General features: G+C 46.8%; 1 protein-coding gene across 1 annotated transcript in view; it reads right to left on the reverse strand.

Moving 5' to 3' along the window:
• LOC129387488 (uncharacterized) overlaps window positions 1–24,870 on the reverse strand; it is a 76,340-nt gene that overhangs the window by 50,170 nt on the left and 1,300 nt on the right. Inside the window, exons 2-6 of the mRNA XM_072286191.1 lie at window positions 21,221–21,349; window positions 21,027–21,125; window positions 20,457–20,585; window positions 20,263–20,361; window positions 6,793–6,972 (exon numbers count right to left, since the gene is read on the reverse strand). Of these exons, the coding sequence (XP_072142292.1) occupies window positions 6,793–6,972; window positions 20,263–20,361; window positions 20,457–20,585; window positions 21,027–21,125; window positions 21,221–21,349 (636 nt within the window). The remainder of the gene's footprint in view (window positions 1–6,792; window positions 6,973–20,262; window positions 20,362–20,456; window positions 20,586–21,026; window positions 21,126–21,220; window positions 21,350–24,870) is intronic.

Here is a 24,870-nt window from a genome sequence, read left to right on the forward strand (position 1 = left end):
CACTCTCGAGGTACGGTCGCGCGACCGCCGCCCCATACGCAGTTGCAGCAGAGCAGAACGCTGCCTCCCTCCCTCCCCGCGGTGTGCCTCAACGTTAGCTGCCTCGCGCGCGACGGAAGGCAGCGCGCTTCCTCTCCGCTTTCCTCCGTTTCGCGCGGGCGAGATTGAGCCACAATCGTCGGCTCCCCCTCGCACGCTTTTGCTCGCACAAGCTGCGTAGGCCGCGCGACGACGGTGTTATCGCCCTTGGCCTTTATACGGAACATCACGTCGACGGAAAATTGCGCCTGTAGTTTCCATCTAATTATTATTGGATAAAAAAAACGAAGATAAGCAAAGAACTCGTTGTATATAGTAGACCATTCCATTAACTGTCCACAGGTCAATGTTCTTTAAAGATGCCCGTGACCCGATAATGTATGTTCAGGTTTTATGTAGGTAGTTACGTTTTCGTTACGTAGAACACAGCGAGATATATGTGGTCTGCACGCGGTGTTTATATGAGCCACTTCGCGAATACCTTAAATAACCTTTGTGCATGTGTCGACAAATATTTTCGGCAATGCGGCAGCCACGGTCAGGATATTCCCAGTGGGCTCGCAAGCAAAGCGTCGCTTTAATGGAGAATTTTAGCGTGTCCGCTGTTCCGGCAAACGGGGGTGGTCTGGTTGGATTGCAGGATGGGCGGGGCATAAACGTGAGCGGCCGGAGCGGTGCAGCCGCCTGGTGGCGTAGAGCTGAACCAGACAAACACAGAGCTAAAATTGCAGTAAGCTACTATATTCTGCTTTGCTGCTGGTGCAGATTTTCAGCAGCGGCGTAATTGTCAACCTGATTACGCCGCTGTGGTGTGTGTGTGTGTGTGTGTGTGTGCGTGCGTGCGTGTGTGTGTGCGTGTGCGTGTGTGTGTGTGTGTGTGTGTACAAACATTTATTTATTGCTTTACGTATATACACAGCACTCCAGACAAGTGCCACTCTCAGCAAGAGAAGGGGATATTTTTCATCAGAGGAATGTTATACAATACAAACACCGCAGTAACACTAAAAGCTAGAAAAAAAATAACATCCAAAAAGTACTAATACAGACGAAGTGCACAGTTATAACATCTTACAATTCAGGGTGCGAGTGTTTTATGCGCGGGATGTCGTGGGGTGATATCCCGGAACGCTCCCAAATTAAAATTGCGTGCTTTATTCAATTGCGTAATTGAAGCGCATTCTATAAAAAGATACAAAAATGTGATCTGAAGCCTGTAACAGATATCGCACAATATCAGACAGCAAACAAAAGCTTCAGCTAAAGACGCCCTGCTTTTGAGAACACGATATGAGAAATTTCGCTACTCCTATTGAGTGCAACGACCATATGCAGAACAGGCATTGAAATCGTAGCATTACCTTGAAAAGCTCATTAGTATTTGGTTATCTCTAAATATATCATACCTGAAAATTTGGGTGAGTCATGAACCTATATATAGACCATACTAAACTCTTATTGTCGGTGTAGTACACACCATCACATCTTCACTTCCATTATGTAATGCTTACTTAACGTTCCCTTCACCAGGCGTCTTCATTTGTGATGACAAGACAGACGACTTTGAATTACAGCCCAGTTCAAACGTCGGAACCGCCAGGCGTCCATCGGGGTGAAGAAGAAGCGACCGCATCTGTGAAATCTTCTGACGTAACTGAGTTTATTGTTGTAAGGGCTTACTTCTTTTATAGTGATAAACTATTATGGAATTAAGTATATGTTTAGGACAGGTTCATATTATTGTAACAGTGCGCGGTACTCAATTTACTATTTCAGTGATAATTTATGGGATATCCCAGCAAAAAAAGTCTCAGTTTCGCACGAAAGGCGAAGCACTGATAGCGATAGCAAAGTATCAGATATTAGGAAGAAGACTGCATAGTTTTATTGGCCCTATAAATTACAATAAATATTCACTTACTAAATAAATTAACACGTATGTCATATCGCGCGCACAGGGAAACATAAACGGACCTCACTCGACGATCACAAGCATTCACTGTAACAACGCTCATGTGACGAAGAGAGCGGGCAGCCAAGAATGAACGCTTTGTACTACCTCTGACTTCACCGCGTCTCCCAAACTTTAGATTGCCTTCGCGAGATTTGTGATATGCACGAAGCATAGAGTAGGCTGAATATCACAAAATTGTCATTAATTGAGGGGTGGTTTTTGAATCCAACAGGCATATTTTCTTCATTTTAATCAACAATGCATTATTTTCTTTTATTTGCATAGAGTTGACAGGGTTGAGTATTCTCATAAATACTCACAAAAGTCGTAAGGGATAGAAACAACTTTATGTGCCACTGCATGGTTGGAAGTTAGGGCAGATAGGCCTAGTGTAGCTCCCAGCCTGGGGCGACGTCTTGGGCCCACGAGACGAGTGCCAGTTGGGTTTTCTTGTCAGCAGCTGGTTCCAACCCTCCTCGGAGGGAGCTGGCAGTAATGATTCTGGGGGAGGGTTTTTCGCGTCCCCAGAGAATGTGTGCCCGAGTGGCGAACACTCCGTGGTCGCACTTAGTACAGACGGGATCGTAATCCCCGCCAGTGATTAAATAAAGCCTAGAATGACTGAGAATGGAATCGATCTGCAGTCTGCGAAGCATGGTGGCTTGCGCTCGGTCGAAGTCAGAGTGAGGAATGGGGCGTAAAGGTGAGCGGCTAGATTGGTGGCGCCAGCTGTTACTGCAAAGCTCAACCACGCAAACACAGAGCCAATTACTATATTCTGCTTAACTGCTGGTGCTTAACGCACACACGCGCGCGCGCGCACACACACACACACACACACACGCACATGCACACACGCACACACACGCACACACGCACACACACGCACACACGCACACACACGCACACACGCACACACACGCACACACACACACACGCAAACACTCACACACACGCACACACACGTAAACGCACGCACACACACGTAAACGCACACACACACACGCACACACACACACACACACACGTACACGCACACACACACACGCACGCACACACACACACACACACACACGCACACACACACGCACACACACGTAAACGCACACACACACACACACACACACGCGCACACACACGTACACGCACACACACACACGCACGCACACACACACACACACGCAAACACTCACACACACGCACACACACACACGCGCGCGCGCTGCCAGCTAAAACACAGCGCGAGCACTTACTGAATGTGGAGCGGTGAAGCTGTCAGGTTCTGTCGCCGAAGAGTTCACTTCTGGTTCTGTCTCATTGACATTCGGCGCAATTGATGTGAAGTTACTGTGCACCGAAGGCATGAATGATGGCGTAGTTAACTCATCTTCATCCTCATCCTCCTCAGTGTCCGTCTGGGAAAATACGAGAAGTTATCATTTACGTCCCCGAAATGGCAGAACTAAGAAAGCTCCAGCGCCGCCTCCGACCTCAACTAAAATCAACGTCTCAGCCGCATTTGCTTTAGTTGCATGTGAAGGCTCTATTTTGGCCCCTCTATTTAGAGTTTGGAATCTTTTGGCCCATTTCTGGGGTATTCAATTCTTGAGAATCACGCCTCGAGTAATCTCGGACATTTTGCAGCTCCATGGTTACAACAACAACAACAACAACAACAACAATAAACACTTTCGAAGAACACAGAAAAGACGACAGGACAGCAAGGACGAGGGCTTCAACTCTTTTATGTGACGTGACCAACGTCCTCAATAGCAGAATAAAACTCGGGATTACCTAGGGGCGTTACTGAAATACAATTACGATAGCCGCCAGCCAAGGGGCCGAGGTTGCCTCCCTTTTTTGGAGTTGGAGCAGCAGCGAAGGCGTTACCTCTGTTGTTCACTAAAACTCAACCCCCGCTCATAGGTCTTCACTGCTCCCACTTTCCAATCCTTAAACGTCGCTGGTCTATTGCGTTTGTAATCAGAAATATTGAGTGGCTATTCGGTAGCGTTAAACTGATGCGTTGTTTCTCAAGAGAATGCTCATTGTGACAGTCAATTACGATTATTACCGAGGAACAGTGACCTCTGCAGGCGAGGAAGCAGCGTTTTCTCGCAATAAGCGGGGTCGTGGTTCAGGTTAAAATCGAGGCCCGTTGCAGAAACAGAAAACTAAACTCATTTTAGGACCTTGCGTACTGACAGTATCAGCAGCATTGCCTATAAAGCACACCATCACTTGTTTTCGAAAGATCTGGTATAGAAAAAGCACTACACTGTTAAGTCTAAAAGTGAGCAAGTGTGCGGAAAAGAAGTTGCATGCGGGCGTTATTGAGGTTTTTTTTTTTCATGCGGTTCTCACCGATACAATTAGGGCTGGGAGTGTGTTTTTCGTTGGACCAATCACAGGCTACACGGACGCAAACCCAATAAGTTGCGTGGTTTGAAATCATTGTCGTGCTAGCTTTACTTTGAAAGGAAATAATGTGCCCCAGGAGCTCCCATATATAAATATTGGAAGGGACAAGTCGTTTTGCTAGGCATCCACTGCACTGAATTTCATTACATTTGTTGCAATTAAAGAAAAGTTCAAATCTACCAACGATAGGGTGCAGATGTATCATCAATCTTTTTAGAGAAAGGGTAAAAATTGAAAAAGAAAGGCATAATTACGCCTTCGGCTTACAATTCCGTAACTCGGCAACAAAGAACAGTATCCCAGTTATGTAAACCGTATCTATTGCGACATATTATGCGGTCAAAATGAAGTTATTAACGTATTCGGTATCGTTCAGAAAAATGCTGCTAAGTTGTGTTACTATACCTTGGTATCTTTTGTTACCAGGTCATGTGAGCTGCAGAATCTTACACCAAGTTTGTTCCTTTTAGATGTTCTAACTGGTGTAATCTATTGAACTGCGATATCTGTTTCTGAATACAGAGTAACGGATTTCTAAACTCGGTTCTTTTATTCTCACGAACTTCCGGCAATTGTTTATGAAACAATTGATGCTCTAAATAAAGAGAAATATTTCGCTTGTTATGTTTTATAAACTTCATATTCTCTAACAAATAAAGCGCATTTCACACATATAAGTTCCACGATTATCTAATGACGTCATTTATTCATTTTATGCGTACTTAAACAGGGAAATTGTGGTTAGCCGCATGCTAAAGCCTTTGCATAGGAGGCCGGCTTAACATGTGACCAAAACATTATATTTTTGTGCAAGTACGCGTGAAATACAAAAAAGCTGCCATTAGGCAAATGCAAAGCCTGTAAATGTTTATTTCGGCGTGTTAAGGGCAAAGTCACATATTTATGACTAGTTAACTTAGTATTGGTATCGAAGCCCTAAGTTTAGAGAGAATAAAATGAAATCTTCTGTAATACAAACGAATTACTGGGCACAGCAGCAGCAGGAACGTTTTCACAAAATTCGCCTGCGCTCTAGAAGCGCGAGCTCTGCTCCAAGCGAAGGAATGGCAATGCGCCTGCAACCCGTGGCGTTCGTCGTCATTAGATTTGGAAATGTTAATGACAGCTGAAACATCATGCTCACAACTCCAATACTACGCAGTAAAGATAAATAAATAAATAAATAAATAAATAAATAAATAAATAAATAAATAAATAAATCGCAGCTTTGTAAGTTATGCGTGACATAACAGAGGAAGCGGACATATTTACTGTGTCATTTGCTGCTTTCAGCTGCGTCACTATATCGTAGACTGCGGCTTTCGCAGAAATCCAGGAACCTACGTCACGAAACTACGCAATCGCTTATACAATAAACGAATAAAATGACCATTATTACACCCTCTATAAGCAGTTCGAATGAACTGTCATGACTGTATCACTAGGTTAACCATGCAGTGACGTCCTCGGTAACCGGGTTCCTTTTTTTATAACGTACGAAACGGACCTAAGGCATATACCTATTAAGATGAGTGCAGAATACTGTATAAGGTTTATCATAATATTGTAAGCGCAAGCTCGCAAAGATTATCAAACTATTCTTACACTCTTGTTATAATTCACGTTATTCAGTCGTTTTCTTTTTCCTACGTGAAGTTGACGAAGCGTAGGCATGCTAGAACCACTTTGTAGGTGGCTACATTGCTACTGCGCAAAGTGATTGTGCACGTACCGTGTTGAAACTCGGTTTCATTTCCAGGCTAAGTACGCTCAGACAGGAGTGAAAAAGTGTTTGCAGCCTCTATATGAGTAATGGCGAAGAATATACAGTCTGCTAGATAATTAAAAGTTCTAGAAGTGTGGATTTTTTCCAGCTTTACAACTGGGCGATTTACGTTCAAATTTCGCCTACAGGCAGCATTTTTGCAACGAGTTCGAGGTATACCACATTTTCAGCCATTACTTACCAATTTTACCCGTAATAAACTTAAAGTGGGTGTCATGTGCGGCGTCGCCACTCAGAACCTATCGATTTTACTGCCACGGAACAGTAGTGCAGTATGTCATGATTACGATTAACATCGTGTTTTCATCGCAGCAGAGGCAGTGTCACCATCACTTTATTGCAGGAACATTCAATTGGAAATCTGAAGGGCGTGGATAAAGCGGCAATCAATTAAGATTTATTTTGTGGACGAAACGGGTAAGCTGTATCCGCAAACGTGTTACTAAACCAAACAATCTGAAAAAGAAATCGATCTCTATGCGGAATTGATCGAGCCGCTTGGCAAGAAGAAACTTGCGTACCTGTTGGTTCTATTTACGCAACGTTCTGGACAGAGCTGCATAATAATATAAAACGCTGTGTGGGGTCTTACTGAATTTACACCAGTGGTGCTGTCAGGTTCCGTCGGCGCCGAAGAGTTCACTTCTGGTGCTGACTCTGTGGCATCGGTCGCATTTGGTGCGAAGCCATTGTACGCCGATGGCGTCAATGATGGAGCAGTTGAGTTCTCCTCGTTCTCATCCTCAGCGTCGTCTGTGTACTCCAAATACGTCTGGAAAACGGGAAAAGATGTCATTCGCGCCTCGGAGAGAAAAATGGCTAAAAAAAACAGCACTGGCGCCTTTGCGCAAGCTGTAGCCTCAAGTAAAATGCTCGTTACGGCTTCAGTTCGCTTAGTTGTACGTGGAGCTTCTTTTTTGGCATAGTATTTCGACCTTTTTATTACATGCGGCCGCGTCATTTTTTATGTGTCCTTCTGACCTGTTTCATTCCGAACTCCCTTCGAAGCGCTGGAAACGTCTATAAAATATGTTTCAAGATTTCTGCAATTCTTGGATCGTTCTAGCGCACTGATCTGAAGATCACAATAAAAGCTCAGGATATACCTACAGACCATACTCAATTGCTGCTACAATAGGTCAGCCAAGGAGGAGAGCTGCCCTCAATTTTTAGAAGTTGCTGCAGTAGATGGGGGTTACCTCCGTATTCATAAAAGACCATCCCCTGTTCTCGTATCCTCAATATAACACTAGCTAACGGTCGCGCTTCTGCTCTGCGTGCAATAAGACATTTTCCGTGGCTATGAATGATCACAAGAGAAAAGCGTTGTTTCTCAAGCTAATGCACTTTGATACAGCCCATGAACACCCATATTGAAAAGCAGCCACTATGAATGTTTGACATAATAGCTCAAGCAAGACGAAGACAAAATAGAAAACGACACGACAAGCGCTTGTCATGTAGTCCTCTCTCTTGCCTTCGTCTTCCTTGCGCTGTTAAGGTAAATGTGCTTTCGCAAAAGTTTCGCCAAAATTGCATTACTTCTGCAGCAAAGCAGTGGCGCCGTCCTGTACTCAGTGGAGCTGAGGACGAGGTTGAGGTCCCCAAGTGTTTTAGAAAACCCAGACACATTTTAGCTCCCAGAGTGCGGCCAGTTTCAACAAGTGAGCTTGGCAACGACAAAGAGTGGCAGAGCTTGTTCTGCCTTTTTAAGCCTAATTGTTTCGAAAAACAAGGTCTAGCCATACAGGAGAAGAATGCACATTCACGCCCTATTATGCGTTTCCGTTCCCCATTTCCTTTTTCTTTCACGTGTGAACGCTGTCTATATAAGCAGATTCGACAGAAGTAAACCCGTTTGATAGTTTGCGCTCTTTTCGTCTACCTCGTTTTTTTCCGGTATTCGTTCTTTCTTAGTCGCAAATCTTCTTAAAACATAGTCATGCACCGACTCGCCCAACGAAAAGTTCTTCTAAACCATTAGGTAAAGAAGTGGCAAATGGGAACATGCCGAAGAGTTGCGTGGTTATGCAAATATCGTCCCGCTCACTTGCCTTCAAGAGAAAGCTTTACAAAAGGAGCTCCGATTGAAATAAGTGGGAACGGAGGAAGAGCTGATGCCGCTGAGCGCCCACTGCCGAGAATTTTATTACGTTTGTTGCCCATAAACGAGAGCGGGAAATTTGCCGACTGTAGCGAGTTATTCGTCATTTAGGGGAACACGTGTTTTAAAGAAAAAAAAAATATTATAGTAATAAATCCCCCCCCCCCGCCCCCATGAAAAAAAAATTGAATCATCAAGTTAACATGCCCTAACTCAGCAATAAGAGAGGATGTCAAAATTTTGTAAACCGACTATACTGAGACATCTAAACCGGAGAAAACTAGGGCCCTATAACGTAAAACTATTCCAGTCTGTTTTTATTCCAAATCGGCAATTATCCCTCCCTGATAGGACAGAATGGTTCGGGTCCAGCCCATATGGGCGGGTGCCACGCTCACATGCGCAGAGCCCGAGCCATTTTGACCTATCACGGAAGGCTAATGGCCGCATTGGAATAAAAACAGAGTCGAATAGTTTCAAGTTATACTGACCCTGGTGCATTATGCAGCGCTGAGAAAGCTACTGCTAATTTGCGAATCGAACTTGTACAAAGCGTTGGTAAACATTGTAACAACATTACTGGACCTGCAGAATCTTGTGTCAACTTTTTCCGCTTCAGATATTCCAACTGGTGCAGTTTAAAGAACGACCACATCTGGTCTTTGCTGCAGAGTTACGGATTTACAAACCGTGGTCTTCTGATACTTGGACCTAGCCAAATGTAGGCATTTTTTCTTAAAAAGTATCCAGCCATAAATCCAAATTTCCCGGCTATATTCGACAGAATTCATCTTTCTCTTTCAAATGAAACAAAGTTTCGCCATATTGCTTCCGCTATAATCCAGTGAGAACATATATGTGTTTCACATGCACCAAAATCAGGGACTTGGAGTTAGCCCCTAGTAAAAGCTTCCTTTTAAGGGTTAAATTAACCCACAATCAAGCGTTACTTACACTGCATGGGCCACGCCCGGCTAACAACATTAATGAGATTTTCAACTCCAGATTTTGGGCTGGCCCAATGCCCATTGGAACGCTGCTGAGCGCCTATCGTGTTAGGAACACCTCGTGGGCAAGCGAGCGCGTTGAGACGTATGGCGCATTTAAAGCGAAAACTTTACGGGCCGCGAATTTGCAACTTCGCCGTGGCGGTGCTCCGAGGAGGCACACGACGTCACACCACGTTCTTCGTCGTTGCATTCGCCTCCGCTCGCTTCGCCAGCTGCGTCGCATGCCTGATAACATGTCAGAGGACTGAAAAGGAGAGCTCGCGTGCGCCGCAACCACAGTTGAGGTAGCAGAATGGACGGCGACAATTCTGATAAGCAAGGGGAGGCCTGGAATCTACATCGGAACGAGATGAAGAGGAAGCGAATCGCCCAGGAAACAGACGAACAGCGCTCCGAACGACTGGCTAAACGCCGCCACCTAGCTAGACAATCAGACTAACCTGAACTTGTAATCAAGATTAACCAAGGCTAACCATGCCATGCCTTAGCTTTCGCTACGTATATCCTGGCATAGCCGAGCTATTTCATTGGACCTTACCAAGGCGCAGTCAAAATATAGGCGAGGGGTTGCGGGGACGAGGAACGCACGCACAAGGCAGCCTTGCGAGAGCGACAGCGAGGGTGACATGGCATCGCGGCGATGCACTCTGCGCTCACGCAACGCCTCACGCGCTACTGTGACAGCTGGCGTTTCATTTCGACCGCTCCGCTTTGTCGAAGCGCGCCTGTACCCGGCGTGCGGGTCAATTGGTACGATTGCATTAAAGCGGCCGGATGCGGCCTAAACATTCTTTGCCACCGCAAAGGCCATGGGCAGACGCGCATAAGTAAGGAAAAGCAGGTAAGCAAAACTAAGCAAAAGACAATCACAGCTGAGCCAAACAATGCTTACGCATTCATAGGCAATTATCAGAATTTTTGTAGCTTTTTTCAGTTAGCCCACCCACAAATTTTAACTGGGCCTATCCCAAAGTTTAAGTTGGCCCAACCCAAAATTTAGGATGCCCCACCCCCAGATTTGAAGTAAGTCCACCCCCAAATTTAAGTTTACCCAACCCGAAATTTCAAGTTAGCCCACTCCGAAATTGGAGTTGGCCCGCGTCCAAATTTCAAGTCAGCGCCTCCTCTATTTTTTTTCAATGCCATCCAGATGCAGCCGATCCGACCGCTCACCCCACCCTCTCCTAGTGTCCTTTCTTACTCTCCCCCGTCGGCTAGCGTTCGCGCCTGCTTTACGGTCGTGGCGGAGAGTACCATCTGGGTGGCGCCTCACAGCGGAAGTCGGAGCAAGAGTGACAAACGCGTAGTAACTGGACACCTAACAGAGGCAGGGATGGAGCGTCTACCACTTCTCACCGGGAACTGCGGCGGCGCGCGCTCAGACGCTCGCGTTTTGCAAGCACGCGTACCTAAATTAGACGCACCTAGGGTGCCTCAACCTCCTCCTCTCCCGCTGCTCCGTAGCAGCGGGCGAGGAGGACATTGAGGCACCCTAGTCGCACCATTTGGGTAGCGTCACATCTCAGCAATTCATTGAAGGAAGGAAAAAACTTTAGTGCTCTATTTACAGCTTTCAGCGGCTAACAGAGGTCTTCATGTTTTACTAAAGTCTCCGTCGTCTTAAGTGGTCGGCGCCCCTATGCCAGAGCACCGCTGAGCCTGGCCACTTTGAGAGCGTGTTGCACCAATCCTTTTTGGACTGTGAGCACGCCGCTGGTGAGCAGGCCCTCCCACTGTTCCGCACTGGGTTTCTTTGTGGAAAGAGAAGTTATTTCTGCACACCCCTGTGACGTGATATAGTGTTGGGCGTAGTAGTTCTGCGGAAACCCGCAAGGTGGAGAGAAGTAATGAATAAACGGAAAATCAGACATCCACCCGTTCAGATGGTAGAGCGGCTGCCCCGGAAAGGCGGTGGTCTCGGGTTCGAGACCCGGACCAGGACAAATTTTTCTTCAACTATGGGGCTTTTCTTTCGAGGAACTCGTATGGGTTTCCTTTGTAGCACTTGCTAGGAACGGGTGGATGTCTGATATTCCGTTTATTCAATACTTCTCTCCACCTTGCGGGTTTCCGCAGAACTAATACGTCAAACACTTGCCTTTGCTTCGTGTTGTCGACAAATTCGACTTCGCCCTGCCATGTGCTAGCCGCCTGGTTAGCTCAAATGGTAGAGCGGCTGCCCCGGAAAGGCGGTGGTCCCGGGTTCGAGTCCCGGACCAGGACGAATTTTTCTTCAACTATGAGGCTTTTCTTTCGAGGAACCCGTATGGGTTTCCTTTGTAGCACTTGCTACGAACGGGTGGATGTCTGATATTCCGTTTATTCAATACTCCTCTCAACCTTGCGGGTTTCCGCAGAACTATACGTCAAACTCTTGCCTTTGCTTCGTGTTGTCGACAAATTCGACTTCGCCCTGCCATCTGCTAGCCGCCTGGTTAGCTCAGATGGTAGAGCGGCTGCCCCGGAAAGGCGGTGGTCCCGTGTTCGAGTCCCGGATCAGGACGAATTTTCCTTCAACTATGAGGCTTTTCTTTCGAGGAAACCGTATATGTTTCCTTTGTAGCACTTGCTACGAACGGGTGGATGTCTGATTTTCCGTTTATTCATTACTTCTCTCCACCATGCGGGTTCCCGCAGAACTATACGTCAAACACTTGCCTTTGCTTCGTGTTGTCGACAAATTCGACTTCGCCCTGCCATCTGCTAGCCGCCTGGTTAGCTCAGATGGTAGAGCGGCTGCCCCCGAAAGGCGGTAGTCCCGGGTTCGAGTCCCGGACCAGGACGAATTTTTCTTCAACTATGAGGCTCTAAAGCCCGTATGGGTTTCCTTTGTAGCACTTGCTACGAACGGGTGGATGTCTGATTTTCCGTTTATGCGATATAGTGTTGGGATGGCCCCACACCACGGGCATGTGTCCCTGTATTGAGTGGGAAACATTTTATGTAGGCCGCCAGGCCGCCATTGGAATATGAACCTGGCAACGTTTAACTCTAGAACGTTATCTAGTGAGGCGAGTCTAGCAGTGCTATTGGAAGAATTAGAGGGCAGTAAATGGGATATAATAGGTCTCAGTGAAGTTAGGAGGCCAGAAGAACCTTATACAGTGCTAAGAAGCGGGCACGTCCTGTGCTACCAGGGCTTAGCGGAGAGACGAGAACTAGGAGTCGGATTCCTGATTAATAAGAATATAGCTGGTAGCATACAGGAATTCTATAGCATTAACGAGAGGGTGGCATGTCTTGTTCTGAAGCTTAATAAGAGGTACAAAACGAAGGTTGTACAGATCTACGCTCCTACATCCAGTCATGATGACCAGGAAGTCGAAAGCTTCTATGAAGACGTGGAATCGGCGATGGGTAGAGTGAAAACAAAATACACTATACTGATGGGCGATTTCAATGCCAAGGTAGGCAAGAAGCAGGCTGGAGACAAGGCAGTGGGGGAATAAGGCATAGGCACTAGGAATAGCAGGGGAGAGTTATTAGTAGAGTTTCCGGAACAGAATAATATGCGGATAATGAATACCTTCTTCCGCAAGCGGGATAGGCGAAAGTGGACGTGGAGGAGCCCGAACGGCGAGACTAGAAATGAAATAGACTTCATACTCTGCGCTAACCCTGGCATCATACAAGATGTGGACGTGCTCGGTAAGGTGCGCTGCAGTGACCACAGGATGGTAAGAACTCGAATTAGCCTAGACTTGAGGAGGGAACGGAAGAAACTGGTACATAAGAAGCCGATCAATGAGTTAGCGGTAAGAGGGAAAATAGAGGAATTCCAGATCAAGCTACAGAACATGTATTCGGCTTTAACTCAGGAAGAGGACCTTAGTGTTGAAGCAATGAACGACAATCTTGTGGGCATCATTAAGGAGTGTGCAATAGAAGTCGGCGGTAACTCGGTTAGACAGGATACCGGTAAGCTATCGGAGGAGACGAAAGATCTGATCAAGAAACGCCAATGTATGAAAGCCTCTAACCCTACAGCTAGAATAGAACTGGCAGAACTTTCGAAGTTAATCAACAAGCGTAAGACAGCTGACATAAGGAAGTATAATATGGATAGAATTGAACAAGCTCTCAGGAACGGAGGATGCCTAAAAGCAGAGAGGAAGAAACTAGGAATTGGCAAGAATCAGATGTATGCGTTAAGAAAAAAAGCCGGCAATATCATTACTAATATGGATGAGATAGTTCAAGTGGCTGAGGAGTTCTATAGAGATTTATACAGTACGAGTGGAACCCACGATGATAATGGAAGAGAGAATAGTCTAGAGGAATTCGAAATCCCACAAGTAACGCCGGAAGAAGTAAGGAAAGCATTGGGAGCTATGCAAAGGGGGAAGGCAGCTGGGGAGGATCAGGTAACAGCAGATTTGTTGAAGGACGGTGGGCAGATTGTTCTAGAAAAACTGGCCACCCTGTATACACAATGCCTCATGACCTCGAGCGTACCGGAATCTTGGAAGAACGCTAACATAATCCTAATCCATAAAAAAGGGGACGCCAAAGACTTGAAAAATTATAGACCGATCAGCTTACTGTCCGTTGTCTACAAAGTATTTACTAAGGTAATTGCAAATAGAATCAGGAACACCTTAGACTTCCGTCAACCAAAGGACCAGGCAGGATTCCGTAAAGGCTACTCAGCAATAGATCATATTCACACTATCAATCAGGTGATAGAGAAATGTGCGGAATATAACCAACCATTATATATAGCTTTCATTGATTATGAGAAAGCGTTTGATTCAGTCGAAACCTCAGCAGTCATGGAGGCATTGCGGAATCAGGGTGTAGACGAGCCGTACGTAAAAATACTGAAAGATATCTATAGCGGCTCCACAGCCACTGTAGTCCTTCATAAAGAAAGCAACAAAATACCTATAAAGAAAGGCGTCAGACAGGGAGATACGATCTCTCCAATGCTATTCACAGCATGTTTACAGGAGGTATTCAGAGACCTGGATTGTAAGAATTGGGGATAAAAGCAAATGTAGAATACCTTAGTAACTTGCGCTTCGCTGATGATATTGCCTTGCTTAGTAACTCAGGGGACCAACTGCAATGCATGCTCACTGACCTGGAGAGGCAGAGCAGAAGGAAGGAAGGAAGGAAGGAAAACTTTATTTGGTCCTGCAAGTAGTGATAATTAATCACTAAGCGGGCCGCTCCCACGTCGGGACCGGAAGGCCAAGCCTCACGGCCACATCGTGAGCCTGCTGGACAGCCCAGAATTGTTCATCCAGGTCCGGGCTGCGAAGTGCAGCCTCCCACCTGGACGCATCCTTGATCGCCGAGTCTTCAATTCTTTCGCAAGACCAGAACATGTGTTCGAGCGACGCTAAAGCACCAGGGTGGGACTAAAAATTAATCTGCAGAAAACTAAAGTAATGTTTAACAGTCTCGGAAGGGAACAGCAGTTTACGATAGGTAGCGAGGCACTGGAAGTGGTAAGGGAATACATCTACTTAGGACAGGTAGTGACTGCTGATCCGGATCATGAGAGTGAAATAATCAGAAGAATAAGAATGGGCTGGGGTGCGTTTGGCAGGCATTCTGAGATCATGAACAGCAGGTTGCCATTATCCCTCAAGAGAAAAGTTTATAACAGCTGTGTCTTACCAGTACTCACGTACGGGGCAGAAACCTGGAGGCTTACGAAAAGGGTTCTACTTAAATTGAGGACGACTCAACGAGCTATGGAAAGAAGAATGATAGGTGTAACATTAAGGGATAAGAAAAGAGCAGATTGGGTGAGGGAACAAACGCAGGTAAATGACATCTTAGTTGAAATCAAGAAAAAGAAATGGGCATGGGCAGGACATGTAATGAGGAGGGAAGATAACCGATGGTTATTAAGGGTTACGGACTGGATTCCGAGGGAAGGGAAGCGTAGCAGGGGGCGACAGAAAGTTAGGTGGGCAGATGAGATTAGGAAGTTTGGGGGGTCAACATGGCCACAATTAGTACATGACCGGGGCAGTTGGAGAAGTATGGGAGAGGCCTTTGCCCTGCAGTGGGCGTAACCAGGCTGATGATGATGATGATGATGATGATGATGATTTTATGTAGGATGTGTAGATTGGAGAATGATCCTGTCTGCAGCCTTCGCCAGCCTACTGCTGCGTGTTGTTTTAAAGATGGGTGGGGTGGTGGATATGTTATCCGTTTGCCTCTGTGATGGTTTAGTATTTCCGCCTACGTTGGTTCCACCGTCATAGTGGTATCCGGGTCCTTTGACTGTCCCACTTGGTATGTGAGCTCGCGAGCTAGACTGTCGGCCCACTGGTTACCCTCTATTCCGGTGTGACCCGGCACCCAGAAAATTGTATGCAGTATCTTTTCGTTCGGAAGCCCTGCCTCGAGCAGGATTCGAAGCGCACCTTTGTTGATTCTACCTGCCATGTGATTTCTGCATGCTTCTTTGGAGTCTGTGAGTATTATCAAGGATCTGTTTGTACGGTAACCCTTCGCCGCTGCTAGAGCCGCAGCTGCTTCTTCCCCCTCTGTTACCGTGCAGCTCCTTAGGGTTGCGCTGCTTATCAGCTCTCCCATGTGATCCACGGTCACTGCTCATTGAACTAAGGCGCACCAACGGCACCCATTGAGGAGCGAGCGATTGCATTGGCATTGGAAAAATAGAGGAGGCGTTGTTGAAGGTGACCCAACTCCAAATTTCAATTTGACTCAGCCCTGCTATAAGCTTCCCCATGTATTTTATAAGGAGCCGCATGCACCTCTGGATATTATTTCATTTTTTTTGCTTGAAATTGTTCCTTATCGCCTAAAAGCTACCAATGATGTCTATTCACACTACTGTAATGAATGCATTTCTTTTCAAATTACGCATTTTTGCGCAGATACAAGGCATTACACTTTTCGCGTGACAGGGCTGGGGCGCTCGCCAAAGAATCCTTAGGCATTAAAGGGGCCTTGAACGACCCCTCGGGCTTGGTGAATTAAAATAGTCCGCGGGTAGCATACGCTGCTGTGGACATGTCAGCCAAGTTCTGCTGTCGCACGCGGTCCGTGGAGCTAGCAAGCGGAGCGCGAAATCACTTTTTTCTCAAACGGTCTCGTTTCAAAAACCCCATGCTCCTCGCTGGTTTCCGTGTGCTCTATTTCGTCATAAAGCACACTCCAATACGCGGCTGCTATTGGTCGCTACGGTCGGCTACACCGCGGCCGCCGCGAGGTGCCGCCACGAATCCATTGGCTAAGCGCATAGGAAACTCAGTGGCTAAGCGCACTGCGGCTCTCTGAGGACAGCCACGTTTGGCTTACGTTTAGCGCGGCATAGGCACCAAATCGGAAATTTGAACTGCGCGCCACGGTGACGTCTCCGCCGTAGCCTTCGAAATGCAAGGCATTGGAGAAGGAAGGGGAGTACAGCTGAGGCCGTGATTGATTGCCGATAACTACGCTTCTGCTGAACGCATTTTTTTGCGGCAAAGTGGTTCTGAAATAGCCTATCTTCACTTCAAATGTTTTTCTCCACTTCGATAAAGAGTGGTTCAGGGGCCCTTTAATAAATGCGACCGCACAACGTCTATGTTGTAGGTGCACGAAAATGCACAACTGCGCCCTTTTATTAAACTTTACTTGAATAAACCTTGCCACATTACTTCTAATTTATAGGTGCGAAAATGTGATCATACGTGCCTTCATTAAATGTTACCATAATAGCAGTGTGCATGCGCACACTACTTATGTCACGGCGGCGTATGTCGGAACCGCTTAAGGTGTGACAACCCCCTTGTAATGACCTCCTCCCCCCCTCTGTTGTTTGAACGCCTTTTGAGGAGTTGGACGTTGCTAAACCTTGCTCTCGCTGTCAACGCTTCGCCAAAAGCGCCAGAATTGTTGTCTATGGCGCGTTCGGACCTTTATGACCAACGTAGTGACAAATTAAGGGCAAACGGTTTTCCAGTGCTTTCCGCGAGCCGGACCATTACAATGTTGCGAAATTTATTGTGACTGCAAAGTACCGTTTTCTGTGTTTTGAGGAGGATTAGCGCATGTGTTCAGTTAAAGGGTATAGTGTGAATACCAAATACGATAAAAATATTATTTGAAAAGCTGAATCAGCTAATAGGATGATGAAAAAACAGAACAATAGGTGAAGAGGCGGCTATATCCACTACGAACGCTTTATGTAAATAGGTTAATAATGCTAAAAGCTTAAAAAATGTACTGCCGTATGTAAGACTAGGAGGCTGTCAAGCAATGCTAATATAAATGTTATTTTACAGTGAAGCTGTTTATGCGGACCCTGCGCCGTAGTAATTGGAGTTCGCTAAAACTAACATCATCAGCAATGGCTCGAGCGTCGTCGTCTTCTTCCACGTCAGTTCCATTGCCGCTCGTCAATCCAGCGTAGCATTTCACTTCGGTCGTCGTAAAGAGGATGCCGGGTTTACAGGGGCGTGAGCCGTTCATTGTCTTACGTGACGGTCACATTTAATTTTGGAGCAATTTAATTTTCAAGAATCGCAATCGGCAATGCCGGGCGGATGCTGCTAACCAGGCCACCGAGCTAACTCGAAACATCGAACGCAAGCGACAACGGAGGACTGCGGGCATACCGTCACTGGCGTTGTTCTCTCCGTCGAAGCCGAACGTGTGCGTAACACCCTTAAGAGACACAAAGACGTCAATTGTCAAATCAATCCAACCAATGATCAAAACGATTGCAGCGCCCGCATCTCCAGTTTGGCCTTGCGTCCAATATACGGAGCTTTGGAGCCGTATAACGTAAAACTATTCCAATATGTTTTTATTACAATCTCCTGACGTCAAATTTGCGTAACCGCCGACGTAAGCATAGCGTGGTGACCCGCAGGGTTGTCAGAACAGGCCAAGTAAACGCTCTCTTCGTTTATAAGAGGTAACTTTTGTTTGCTTTGAAAACGAATAACATTGCCTACACTGAGCGGCTTGTCTTATCTAATTGGCTGACAAGAGGCAAGAAGCACGCTCAAGTGGAGAGGGATTGAATGGGGCCGAGCCAGTGCACTGAAAAATGATAACTGGATGAAGAGGGCGGCGCCGGCGTCTGCGATTGGTCCGCTTTCGCTTACTTTGTTTGCAGTGGCTGGTCGAAAATCACGTTCACGGCGGCATGCAACGGAAGCTTAAGAATGACGCTAAATCGGATTCTTAGCAAAGAAGAGTTGGCAGAACGAGGTCTTAAGCGGGCCGAAAGTGCTCGAATACCTTACACGGCCACGCAAGAAGTTTTATTCCAAGCAAATAGACGCATGCTCTCCGGCAGGGGCGAGTAGCCAGTGTCGGAGAGATCGGCGGCAGCCATCTTTTATTCCTTTCGGAGTGGGGCAGTCTGCGCCTATTCAGGAGAAAATTCAGTTTTGTTCGTCATATTAATGCATCTTTAACGCGTACGCGTCACTTTGACGCAGTAAGTTTTTGCGGTTTCGTGACCTCGCGTGAGACGCAGGTGAAGTGAGTGCAGCCTGAAAACTTTTGACCAATAGCCGAGGGCTAATGGCAAAAAGGCATCGAATCGGAAATAACTATTTTTATTTCCTTCGGCCAAATTACGCATAATCAGTGTGTGCACGTCATATCAAGTGGGGAGCAATCGCGGTTTTCGTGACGTCGCGTGATGGGCAGGCGAAGTGGGGATGTTCCAAAAAAGTTTGACGAATCGCGGTGGGCTGATTGCATAATTGGAATAAAAACATTTGGAATAGTCTTACGTTATAGCGCCCCTGGATTAGTGGTTCTGCACATTCCATCCCAACTGCAACTATGGGAAGACCACGAGTAGTGCGTACTCCTGAGGAAGAAACTGCCTAACGCGAGCCTCAGCGAGAGTTGTCTCGTGAACGGGCTCGGTGTCGTAAGGCCTGCCTCACGCGCAGAAAAAAAGGAACAGAAGAACGCTGGGAGAAACGAAAAAAATAAAGAACTGCTAAAGCATGTTCACCACGCGAAGCACGCGAAAGGGAAAATGATGGAAAAGAATGGTGAAACAAGAACTTTACAATATAGTGCTTGCGAAGGTTGACTTGCATCGCGTAACACTCGGTGAAACTAACACAGCTTTGCTGTTCGACCAGGTTCACGGACTGGAAGGGGCGACGATGTTTTTTTTTATTTGTGACATGTGGCTCTGACACGCTGTGTGAAGAAGTAAGCTGTTCAAGAATGCAAGAAAAGAGTTTGAACGGCGGTTTTGAGCATTTAGCAAGTTTCATACGACCGAACACAGCGGTTTCGCCCAAAGGGCAAACTAGTGCCAGCGATGGCAAGGTTTTAGCGTTGCACTTGGGACTCCTCAGGTACAGCTCTAACTATACCCGCGTGCGTCACGCTGGCGCTGCACAGTTCGCGAGGCAACTCCTGCTGGGCAGAAGCGTGGCAGGGGACGTGTACTCTGCGACGATCACTTTCGGCGATAGTATCGCCTCGGCCGTCAAGCGCGGGCTGATTGGCTGGTTAAGCAAAATCGAATGAGCTGATTGGCTTGTTAAGCACTACTTTCGGGCAAAAGCGATAGTATCGCCGAAGTAGTGGTCGGAGGGTGTACTGAAACCGAACCACCCCCCCCCCCCCCCCCTGGCTATGTCCTTCATTTACTCCTTCTGTGGCCATTATAAAGCACGTGCCTGCGATACATTACTGGTGCAGGTCTACGCATCTCCCCTCTAGGCCTCTCCTAGAAAATACGCCTTGATTGAAACCGTAATGGCGGTGGTACGGACCATCGATACTCGTGCTCCTTCATTCTCAATTAGTTAAGCGCATTAGAGCTTCCGTGTTGTATGAGTGGTGTCCCAAACATGACTTATACGACGTGTATCCACCTCCGCAATGGCCTGCGGCACATGCTGTTAGCATGCAGGCTCCGATGAGACGCAGACTCCAAGCGCCCCATTATTTCTTTTCCTCAGCTGCATTTAAGAAAAGGCGAAGCATTTACCGTGCTGCTGAAGGTTAATGAAGATTCAGTAGAACTGGACTCGTTTCTTGGCAATTCCTCATCTTTCTCTGTGACCTTAGTTGGCAGAGGTGACATCTCCTGCGAATGAATAAAGAACAGAAATGCGCATGCGACTCGTGGCACAGTGACATCAGTACAGTTTAGAAGTGAAGTTCAAACAACGCAGTCCTTACAAAATCCAGTAGCTCTACTGTGAAACTCGGAGGTTGTGGAGACGCAGACGTATCCATGCTGCCGGTTGGTGGATGACCTTTCGGGTGCTCTGAATCACCTGTGATTGTCTTTGTTTCATACACGGTTTCCTGGGCGAAGGGAAACATTGCCAGGTAGGCGATGAATTGTCGCTACATGTTACGGTGAAAGTCGGAAATCTAGAAATTTGGGTTTCTATATAAGCTTTCCTAAGAAGTGTCTGACAGGTATGCCGTACTTGCTTTTCAGCTACACTTACTGCTTGACCCTCAAAATTAGATTTTGTTAAGCCAGAGAGAGAGAGAGAGCCGTCGCGGGGGCTTGTATTCGGGCACTAGATATTCTCGTAAATGAAAGCGTGACTGAGGTGAGTGGCATGATCGTAATTTTGAGCGATGATATTCCCGAAGGACGCAGGAAAGAGCATAGGTGATATTCAAAAGATGCATCGCAAAGCTTCCCAGCCTTCGTGCTGATTAGAGACGCAGACTCCAAGCGCTCCATTATTTCTTTCCCTCAGCTGAATTTAAGGAAAAGGTTGAAGCATTTACCGTGCTGCTCAAGGTAAACGGAGATTCAGTAGAATTGGACTTGTTTGTTGCTAATTCCCCATCGTCCTCTGTCACCTTCGTTGGCAGAGGTAACATCTTCTGCAAATGAATAAAGAACAGAAATGGAAACGCGACTCATGGCACAGTGACATCGGTAAAGTGAAGAAGTTAAGTTCAAACAACGCAGTCCTTACAAAATCAAGTAGGTCTACTGTGGAACTCTGAGGTTGCGGAGACGCAGACGTATCCATGCTGCCGCTTGGTGGATGTCCTTTCGGGTGCTCTGAATCACCTGCTATTCGGTTAGTTTCAAACACAGTTTCCTGCTCGAAGGAAAACATTGCCAAGTAAGCGATGAATTGTCGCGACAGGCTGCGGTGAAGGTCGAAAGTCTATAAATATGTGTTTCCATATACGCTCTCCTAAAAACTGTCTGACAGGTATCCGTGCTTACTTTTCAGCCACACTTACCACCTTAAAAACCCCGAGGACACCTAAGCCCTTATTACGAGTTGTGAATGCGAAAGCATTAATGCCCAATTGAACGCCACTGAGCGGTCCTTCGAGTTATGAACTCCTGGCGGGGAAGCGAGTGCGTTGATACGGTTGGCTAATTGGCTTACCCCAGGGGGTAACACACTCGGCTTCTGAGTGTGGGGTGATAGGTTCGAAACTCACTACCGCCAATGGTCTTCCTTGGGAATTTATTCTGTCTTTCTATAGATTAATTTCTTTATAGGGATTATCGGGGCGAAATTAGAATGCAGGCGAGAGCTTGCACGGACAAAGAACGTGCGGATAACACAGCCTTCCGAGAGCTTGGGTGACGTGGCGTCGCGGCGATGCCCTTTCCCCTCACGCAACACCTGGCGCGGAAGCCGGGCAGCAGGTGTTTCCTTTCGCCCGCGCTGCAGCGTCGAGGCGCGCACGCGAAGTGGCGTCGCAGCCAATGGGAATTTCGGTGCCGTTTTTCTGCTATAGTCGCCGGCTCTTTCGCTCAATGGGCCATTTGATGCTTTTGCATAAATATAAACAGATGCGCGTGATCAGGTCAAGAAGAAGTGTTCAGATCTCAACTGTAATGTAGCATATAAATTACACACGAGAAGATGCTACGATGGGTACGTCAATTAGGAAGAGTGAGAGAATGCGAATAAACGAATTTTACGTCACTATAAATGCATGTGAGCATTTTAGACACCATAGAACATGTTTAGATTTGTAGTTTCGTTCCGTGTACGCTGAGACTCATTTACTAGAGTTGGGCGAATATCGACTTTTCCCAATGGATGTGGCTAAAGATAATTACGTCCAACGTCTTCGTTTTTTTTTTTTTTTTTTTGCAGGTGCGTTAGACGCATACAGCAGTGTTACAATATGACTACGCTCCCCGTATTTAGGTGCTTTTTGCTTGTTTCACGTTAAGACACGTCGAGCATTCTGTGCAGCACTCTGTACAGGTCCGTACATGTTTCCCTCGCGTCAGCGTTCTTACAGTGCGTATTGCGGTAAAGCGTGCCTGAGTGACCGCAGGCAGCGCAGATCGGCGTACCATCACAGCTAGAACAATTACCGCATCTGCCTCCACAGCGTTGATGCGCCGCTTTCACAGCAACAAAAACGCGTTCATTTCAGTGCCCCCCAATGCGATGCTAAGGCAAAGTGTGCTTCTAGCAAATATACCAATGATGCAATTGTGCCCTGCTACTTAAGTGATTCCCCTTACGTGATTGGCTCAAATGCATCCGTGTTGCAGCATTTCGCAATTACAAAGATGTCGAAGTCGACTCGGCGATCCAAAAAGCAACAGAAACGTTAACTAACAGAAGCGGAGTAGCATAACTCTCCTCCGAAGAGTTAGCTCCACTGACCGCTCTTCAAGTCGCCTTCACTAATTGTTCACAAACAGGTGACAGTGATTCTTGCCGTATGCCGATTGCTTTGAAGCTTCAAAGCAGTTCTTGGTCGACGCTTCTTCGGGAGTGTGTTTTAATCACATCGCTGTGCAGACCTCTAATAAAAACTTGAAAATTGGTAGCGAGTGTTATGGCATCGTATGAGACTTCGTAGGTCTGCGTATACGTTTATAAGCATTTTCAGCTCTGTCCGCATGGCATACACACTCCCAGTTTGATGCTGCTTCGTCTGCTTCAAGTAGTGAAATGTTGTACAGATGGGGTTCTGCGCAGATGCGATGGATACTATACATGCAGCGGCTAACTTCGACGGTAACCGGTGTCGGCGCGGCAATGAGGAGGGGGGGTCTCGCTTTCCTGCCGAAACCGGAAGCGGCTCTTTGTGTTGAACGCGTAATAGGTGAGAGTGTAGTGTGGACCATGGGGCGCGCGCAAGAGTTGGTTCTAACAGGCGCCGAAATAGGACGAAAAATTATGCGGAGGAAACCGCAACGTTCAGCCAGTCAGTGATTAAATATTACAAATGCGCATGCGATTGCAAGTAGGCCGTTTTGTATACGCTGCGTTATAAGATTTCCGATTACAGCCCTGTATACCTGGAATGGTTACTAACTAATGTTTCTTTTTTTTTCTTTTCTTCTTTTTTTACCTGCGACAGTATGCAAGACGCGGCGAGGAATTCTTACGCCACTTCCGTACATCTGACAAGTGAGGATGACAGAGCAGTTTGTCGTCGCTGCAGCCGGGTTGCCTCACGCATTCGACACTGGGTTCACGTGTTTAACTAGACTCATTGCGCCGTTCTTAAATGCACTACAGAGCTCATGCAAGGCCAGTGCAGTTTAACGCATTGTATGGACAGCGCAGTAAGCGTTCTTAATAGGCCTGATCCGGTGGTGCAATAGATTAGACTGTCGAGCGGCAGTGGGGGACGAGCACGTTGCTTTCGTTGGCAATTGGCAAATCTAAGTGTCAAAAATGTCTTCGAAGACTCAGACCGGCTACTGCTGAAAAAAAAAAAGAACGAAAGAAATGAGCCCCGACATGAAGTCGAACCCAGGCCCACACCACTGAGTGGCAAGTCAGAGACGCTACTGCTGCGCAACCAGAAGAGCTCACGAAATAAATTTTCACGTCACATTTACGAGTGGCGCGAAATTGTTCGTGCTTTTGGCGCATTACTTTTGTTCATTTCGGCGTTTAGAAGGTGAATTCTTGGGTGATTTTCGTGCCTTGCACTCCTGCATTTTGTTCTGAAAAACGTATTTCACGCCCGGAGCCACTTCTTAAACGCCTGTTTTGTTAGAATGACGATCCTTTCTCCGCGCTGGCGCTGTTTGCCGTGGAGGTGTGCTACTGTTCGTAGGTCCTCACCGGATTTCACCTAGCACATTTCGTGACAGGAAGATACGCGGATATGATAAGCACCTCTGGGGTATGTACACTCTGACCACCGTAGTTTGAAGGTTGCGCGAAGCTTCGCAGAATGCATTTGCGGAAGCGCTTTGTCCTCATGAATCCACCGTGTCTTTAAGGCGACAAACTGGATTGTTCTCGCGTATGTCCGACGCAGGCTTAGACACTCCGTATATAAAAGGAAAGGCTTATGACGAATGCGCACGAGTGATCGAACCCGCGACCTCGAGCTGAGCAGCGCAATGCCGTAGCCACTAAGCTATATACCGCGTTGAGCATGGGGTTTGCAATATTTTGAGCATAATTTGCAATATCTTGTTTAGCGAGGCATTAGGAGTCGGTTTAGGCGCAATATTCGGTTAGTTTCGATATTGAAAATAATACCGAATGTAGTTACTTTTTGAATACGAATACGAACAGTTAGCGTGTGATATTCGGTTAGTATTTGAAACCTCGAACATTCGTCCAATCCACACGTTTACGCATGCGTCTCCTGTACAGAGGCCACCACC

The sequence above is a fragment of the Dermacentor andersoni genome, chromosome 2 (assembly GCF_023375885.2).
Source record: "Dermacentor andersoni chromosome 2, qqDerAnde1_hic_scaffold, whole genome shotgun sequence".
NCBI classification, from domain to species: domain Eukaryota; kingdom Metazoa; phylum Arthropoda; class Arachnida; order Ixodida; family Ixodidae; genus Dermacentor; species Dermacentor andersoni.